This window comes from Arachis ipaensis, chromosome B7 (genome assembly GCF_059453495.1).
Source record: "Arachis ipaensis isolate K30076 ecotype BB chromosome B7, ASM5945349v1, whole genome shotgun sequence".
In the NCBI taxonomy this organism is placed as follows: domain Eukaryota; kingdom Viridiplantae; phylum Streptophyta; class Magnoliopsida; order Fabales; family Fabaceae; genus Arachis; species Arachis ipaensis.
The window spans coordinates 32,509,380-32,517,363 of NC_142442.1; the positions used below are offsets into that span (position 1 = coordinate 32,509,380).

Genomic DNA, 7,984 nt, shown 5'->3' on the forward strand with positions numbered 1-7,984 from the left:
AAATTTCCCTGTAGACATCAACTAGGAAAACCCGTAGAGGAGTATATGAGTGATATATCCTAGGCCTTTCATGGCCGACTTCCTCCTTTTTCTTGGGTTCTCTCTCTTTCTCTTTTGATGAGTGAGAGTGTCCAGGTCACCAGCTTGATTCTCTCAGTCTGGCGTTTTCTTCCATGTTGATGTACTTTTCAGCTCTCTCCTGTACATCACTCAGGGAGGTCGGGTGCCTTTTCGAGATGGACTAAGAGAAGGGACCTTCTCGAAGTCCATTTACTAGGCCCATAATCACTGCCTCCGTGGGTAGGTCTTGGATTTCTAAACACGCTTTGTTGAACCACTCCATGTAGTCCCTCAGAGGTTCTCCGACCTCCTGTTTTACTCCTAGGAGGCTTGGCGCGTGCTTTACTTTATCCTTTTGGATAGAGAATCGCATCAGGAACTTCCACGAGAGGTCATCGAAACTGGTGACCGACCTTAGGGGGAGGCTATCGAACCATTTCATCGCTGCCTTCGTCGGAAAAGTCTTGCAGCAAGTAGCATCAGAAGCGTCGGCTAGATACATCCGACTTTTGAAATTGCTTAAGTGATGCTTTGGGTCAGTAGTTCCGTCATAGAGGTCCATATCTGAGCTTTTGAAATTCCTTGGAACTTTTGCCTTTATTATGTCCTCACTGAACGGATCCTCTCCTCCCAAGGGAGAATCTTCTCGTCACTGCGAGAATTTCTACCTCGGAGAGCAGATTCTAATCTTGAGAGCTTTTCTTCAAGCTCTCTCCGTCGTTTGACCTCTCTTCTTAGGCTCCTTTCTGCTTCTCGTTGCCGCTCCAATTTCTGTTCTAGATGCTCCAACCGTCCTTGGTGGCCATGGAACAATCCCATGAAATCAGTTGCATGGAGTTGTCCTTCTTTGCCTGATTCATGTCCCTCAAAGGAGTTTCCTTTTGGGTTCTTTACCCCTGATGTGCCTTCTTTGTGCTGGTTAGTCACCCCTTGGTGAGTAACTATTGCTCTGTTGTTATTACCAGCATCCTGATTCTCTTGCTCAGAATCGGACGCTGTGTTTCCACCCTCGTTGAAATCATCCGCCATCATTGGTTGATCTCCAGGTCCCCGGCAATGGCGCCAATGTTACGTGGGTAACCTGAAGTTGGTGGATTGGGCTTGTGAGATTGGTCCAAGCGTTGAGTGGAGGTGGACTCCGACTTGGCTTGCGTCTGGGAGCCGCCATCTGACTTGTGTATTATGGAGGAATGGGGGGTGGTACCTGCAAAGGCACTCCGATGCCTAAGTCAGCAAGGGGTTTAGCAGGTTTTAGAGAGTATTGGAACTTAAAGATACCTGAGGGGTGTCAATGTATTTATAGTGGTGAACCAATAACCACTGTTGGAGTAGTTTCACCTTTTAAGGTGGATAATCGTCCCTTTATCTTAGGGAAGTTGAGATATGGCTCCTAGAAGTGAGTTGAGAGATTTTAGGGGCAGTTACTTATTTGAATAAGTGTTATCTGCTAGCTATCATTCAATCCCAACCTCTTTGGAACGGAGTCTGTATTCGATCCGACCTCTTATAAGGAGGTCGGTGGATAGCGAAGACCAATCTTTGGATTGGACCTTTTTGGTTTATTTGAACCTGAGTCCTAGTGTTGGGTCAGGGTATAAACAAATATTAAACTAATAACTATTTTTAAGATTAATCATATGCTATATATTTCTTCCTTTTTATATATATATATATATATATATATATATATATATATATATATATGTATTTAAAAATAAAATTCTAAACTAGTATGTTTTAATAGAATTAGTAAGAGTTTTGTATATCATATGTACAAAAAAAAATATCAAAAATTTTACTATTCTTTTATCATATATAATTAATATTTTTATCATTAAAAAAAGTTACTCTTTCTAACTCTAATTCATTAAAAAAAAAGTAAGCAATTTAAAGACACTATTTTCTTTAGGGTCCATCTAGTGTACAGATGCACTTTGGTACAGATTTACAGATTTTTGTTTTTATTTGGTTTAAAAGTGTATCACTAAAAGTGTTGTTTAAGGAGAAAGTGTTACCCTTAATCGTTAACTTGGCTCTGATACCAATTTTGCAATCTTTTACTAGTCCTTGTATATTGTAATTTCATTTTTATAGTTTTCAATCTTGTTTTAGTTTATAATATTCTTTTTTGCATGGATTATTGTATATAAAATCTTTTATCTGTTTGTCTTTTTCTTTAATATAATTTCTTAAATCCTCAAAAACTTCTTTTATTTCTACACTTTCTGTTGTTTCTAAATACCTTCTTAATTTTTCAACTTCATTTTCCATTTTTTCTTTCAACAGCTTTAATTCTTTTAAGTCATAATATGGTTTTCCAAGCATTTATAAATTTTTTAAATTTAATTCCAACTTGTTTATATTTATTCTTATTTCTATCCTTTTTATTATAAGGTCATCAATTTCGATCTGAAGGTTATTTAATTCCCTTTTATACTCTTTTATTTTACTTTTTAATTTTTCTGCCCTTTTTCTTTTTTTTTTATTTTCTGGTTTTTCAATCTTTTTATGCTTCATTATTTATTTTAAAATTTCTGCAAACTCTATCATTGAGTCATCACTATTTTCTAGAGATTCTATTAATTTTTCTAGCTCTTCAACTTCTCTTTTTAACTTGTCATAGATTATTTTTAGAGCTTCAAATGCTCTTTGATTTATTTCAGAAAACTGTAAATAATTCAAACGATTTTTTCTTTCAAAAAGCTCTTGTTTCTTGTCTTGATAGGTTACATATATTTCTTCTTTATTTATTGTCATAATTTAGTGTTTAGGGTTTCATTTAATTTTTCGACCTTTTTTGTTAATTCTTTTATTTCAGAATTTTCTTCTTTAATCTTCAACTTAGATAGACTTAAAGGGCTATTAATTTTAGATTCTCTAATTTGAAAATTCGATGAAACTAATTTTCCTGACGGTTCTTTTATTAATAGAACTGGGTTTTCAATAGCTTTATATTTTGGTATTTCTGTTTTTACAATTTTCTGAAATAATTCATCGACATAAATTCTTTCTCTGTTTTTAAATATTATACTATGATGGCTATTTGTTAAAGCATAATTTATTGCATATGTAATTGAAAATGGTTCATCATCTTGTTCCATTAGATTCTTTCTGTGAAATTTATAAGCCAGACTTATAGATCTTCCAAGATTTTCAGTTGATAAAGGTATAGCATATCCCAGATGGGCATTAAATTTAACATTTACATTTGCCAGGTTTCCATGAACAATTCCAATTATTTGATCTATTGGGTCATCAGTAATTCTTTTGTCACAGATTGCTAAGCTTATTGGTGAATTAATTCCTTTCATATATGTAGATTTGATTAAGACTTGTATAGTACTAATATGAATCCATCCAATTTTAGATCTTTTTTGTTGATCCTTAATTTTCTCAATCTGTTTACTTAATTCTTCATCATTTATCAAAGCTATTTCAAGTTCTCCATTGGCGGATTTTATCTTTATAGGGGCTTCAAGTTGAATTTTTCCATAGTATATTATATTTTTTCTATTAAAAACTTCTTTTAAAAGGTTTTGTTTATTAAAATTTTCGTTTGATTTGAGATTTAATTCTGTTTTTAAAACAGCCTGTTTTTCATTATCTAATAAAGCAGTTAATCTATAATAATCAGATTCTTCTGTTAATTCTAAACTTTCTAAATAATTCATAATTGAAAGACTAGAATGAATACATACCTTTCTGGAGAAAAACTTCCTTTATTTAATATATTTTACATAAGGTGTTTTTATCTCCAGAGGGGAGATTGTAAATACTAACTCCAGAGGGGAGTTTAGAACTATTTTTCCCTAATGGGAATTCTTCTTCAGATCATAGAATCGCCTCGGCAGCTTCCTCCTTGCTCTCCTAGCATTTGAGTACTCTTTGCCTCCTGCTTTCTATTTTCTGATGCCTTGTACAATTGCCTAAGCAACCTATTTATAATGGTTGGGTCTGATGGACAATTCCCATCCTTACCCTTCTTATGACGTCATTGCTTACGTCATTGTTTATTATCTTGCACCAGCTACATTGTTGGTGCTCTATGACCTAAGCGTTTACGTCACTCTGCAATAATGTTGAGAGATGCTTCAGATGTGCTGTCTTCCTCTTTCATTATGTGTCCTTCAGATGCGTTGTCTTCTTCCTTTATCATGTGGGTTGATTCCGTTTTATTATTGCTTTCTTCAGATAACTCTGAGACGCATAGCTGGCACTTGTGGTCTTCTCTCTCTTTTATCAGATAGCAGAGATTCCTCTTTATCCCTTCAGGGAGCTTTTCTAAGAGTCCAGACAAGTTGTAGAATGCTGATTCAAATTCCACTAAGAGTCTCATCTCTCTTTCTTCAATTTCGTTCCTTTTACTAGACACAAGCAAAGTATTTCTGCTTTTATAATTAATTTTTGTGTGAGATTCCCTTGTTATCTTTTGAGTTCTTTCGAAGACCCTTGCTAGTGTGCTGGCTAGCCTTCCTTCATGACTGTAGATTGTTAAATCTTGAACTTGATCAATTGGTTGAAAATTTCCTGGGAAGACGGACATGAATATTACTTGGTGTGCTGGAACCAAGCATTCTTCTTCTTCATTAAAAATAGGTTGACTGTTCGTAAATTTTAGGGATATATCCCTTGGATTTACGTTGTCAATCATATTTTTAAATCTCTTCACTGCATCAACGAATCCTGCAGGAAACTCACTAATAATTTTTAGATCATTAAAAATTAAAATTGTATCAATTAATCCATACTGGAAAAACTGATAGGTGTCCGATGGGGATGCATCTGGAAATATAACCAGCTTTGTTAGCTGTTCTTTGGCAATAGGATAATATCCTAAAATTGCTCTTTTTTCTTCAGTCCAGTTCAGGACTATATTAAGGGTTTCTCTGAGATTTGATCTACAGACCCTTTTCTTTTCTTTGATTTCAGCCCTTGTAGGAATGTTTCTTATTATCCCTGTTCTCTGGGTTTGAATTGGAGCTTTATCTGCTCTTTTTAGGGTTTGCTCTGGATGAAGAGCTTCATATTCCCTGAAAGATTCCTTTGCTTCTTCCAGTGTTAAAAACCCTCCTTTATGAATTATCCTTGATTGATGTGTAAATGGTGCTGCTTTTTCCCAGGCATCATATACTCCTTTCATGGGGCCATTATAAATTACATAATATTTTTTATCTTGGGTAGATTTTTTGATAATTTCAGCAATTGTTTTATTTTCTGGAATTTTTTCTTCACCTGATTTGTCCACCACGCTTAGCTGGCTGAGCTCTGATGGTTTTGGTTGTTGTGTTGATTTCATTGCTTCGACGGCCTTCTTGAGGGATTGGATCTGTGTCCTTATTTGCTGACAATGCTTGCATTTTTCGAGTTCTTGTTCGTATTTCTGAATTTCTTGATCTAATGCGTTGTAGACGAACTCCATTCTCTTGTTAATGTATCTGCAATAACATTTTTGTCACCCTTAATATATTCAATTTTTATTGGATATTGTAACAAAAATAATTGCCATCTTACCAATCGTCCATGATTATAATCAACTTTTAAATTATATCGTATGAAACCTGTTAGGTAGCTTGAATCTGTCCTTAATGTAAATTCTCTGGGTAGTAAATCAATTTTCCATTTCTTAAGAGATTTAATTGCTGCTAGAGTTTCCTTTTCATGAGTGGTATATCTCTGTTCTGTTGGAGTAAAAGTCCCTGAAATATACCTGCAAAGTAATTCCTTTGGGGAATTTTTAGAATCTAGTGATTCTTTTCCTTGCTCCAGACTTTTTATAGCTTTCTTAGCTTTTAGACATCCTGACCAGGTTATGTCTGAAGCATCTGTTTCTACTATTAAGTAGTCATTTTCTTCTGGAATATAAAGTTCTGGAAGTTTTTCACATAATTCTTTAATCTTTTGAATTTGCATACTATCTTTTTCATCCCATTTCCATTCTTTTTTAGTACTTATTTTTGGAAATAAGCTTTTAGTGTATTCTGTTATATTCTTTAAGAATCCTTGATCAGAAATATAATTTATACACCCTAAAAATCTTTGTAATTGTTTTCTATCTTCTATTTTATTAGGAAATAAATTTACCTTTTCTAGGACATTTGGCTGAAGTTTTAGTTTTCCTTGAGTGGATAGAATTAATCCAAGAAACTCTATTTCTTGTTTTGCTATTCTTGCTTTCTTTTTGCTAAGAACTAATCCTTTTTCTTTACATCTTTCTAAAACTATTAATAATTTTTGAAGATGATCTTCTCTATCCTGTTTTGTAAAAATTAGTATATCATCAATGTATACTAAAACAAATTCATTTAACTCTTTTAGATTTTCTTCCATAAATCTTTGATAAATACCTGGAGCTTGTTTTAATCCGAATGGCAATACATTCCATTCATAGAGCAACACACTTGTTGATTCTTTTGTTGGACAAGTAAAAGCAGTTAATTTCTTTGTTTCTTCGTCTAAACGAAGTTGCCAATATCCTGATTTTGCATCAAGAGATGAAAACCAAGTTGCTCCTTTGATTTTTTCTAAAATTGAATCTTTTCTTGGAAGTTTATGAGCATCACCAATAGTTGCTTCATTCATCTTCTTATAGTTAATAACCATTCTTCGTTTTCCCCTTTTAATTTCATTATTGTTTTCGACATAAAAGGCTGGAGCCGCATGAGGACTTTTACTTAATCTTATAATTCCTTTTTCCAAAAGATCTCTACATTCTAATGAAAACTCTTCTCTATTTCTTGCGGAATAAGGGATTTTATTTGGAACATTTATCTCTTTTGTCGGATCTTTTAATTTAATGCTTACTAATTCGTTATTTGTATTTTTAATATCTAAAGGATTTTCAGCACAAATTTCATTCAAAAGTTCTCCTATCTTTATTTCAAGATTATTTTTTGGGATATTTATTTGAAAGTATAAATTTAAATAACATGTCTCCAATATAGAAAATATTTTAAATTTTAAGATCTTATCTATAGTAGTAGTCGGTATTTTTATACGTTTTGATTTTTGATTTATTGAAGAATCGTGTGGAGCTTTTAAAACTATATATGTTAGTTCTTGAATGAATGGATGATATAGCTTTAAAAAGTTATTTCCTATGATAAAATCCATTCCAGAATCTAACATGTATATAGATGGAATAATGAACCTATAATTTTGAATAAAAATTTCAACCATCTCTGCTTTTTGGTCAATTTTATGTATTGATTTGTCAGCTATTCTAACTCTTAATGGTTTCTTTAATTTTTTCCAATCAAGTTTTGTATTTGAACTAGCAAAGCATTGTGTTGCTCCAGAATCTATGAAAGCATTTATAAATTTTTCTGTTATTTTTATAGTAATAAATGTAGCATTATTACTCAGTCTCTGAGTCTGTTTCCGAGACATATTCAAAAATATAGTCTAAGTTATCATCAGATTCTTCTAAAGGTTCCATGAAACAAGACTTAGCGATTTCTATTTGTTTAGTAAGAGCCTTTTTATCCTTCTTTTTCGGACATTCATTTGCATAGTGTCCTTCTTCTTGGCAATACCAACACTTACAATTTTCTTTTTTATTTTTTTTCTGAAATACCTCTGTTTTCTCCAGTTTGGATAGTATTTTCTTTTTCTAAATTGATATTTTCTTTTTCTTTGAAAATTTTTATTAAGACCATATTTTTGAGGTATCTCTTCATTATCCTGACAGCAAATTCTAATTATATTTGCAAATCTTTTTTGAGTTGCTTCTTGCATACAACGTTCTTTTATTTCCTCTCTTATTGCAGAGGTTGCTCCACCAAAATTATTTTCAATTGTTCCTCTATTTATTTCTCTTATAAATCTTCCCATAATAAATTCGTTAGCAGGATATGGAAGTTTTGTTATATACATATTAAGATAATGATTTTTATCTTCTTCTTTTAGTTTGTAATAATGTATTCTA

The 7,984-nt window shown here is 32.7% G+C and overlaps 1 protein-coding gene across 1 annotated transcript; it reads right to left on the reverse strand.

Annotated features, from left to right (window-relative positions):
- Nucleotides 1-241: 241 nt before the first annotated feature.
- LOC148550772 (uncharacterized) lies at nt 242-622 on the reverse strand. Its single transcript, XM_088494617.1, has one exon. It carries the CDS (start codon nt 620-622, stop codon nt 242-244), a length of 381 nt encoding a protein of 126 aa, XP_088350743.1.
- Between the last annotated feature and the right edge of the window lie 7,362 nt (nt 623-7,984).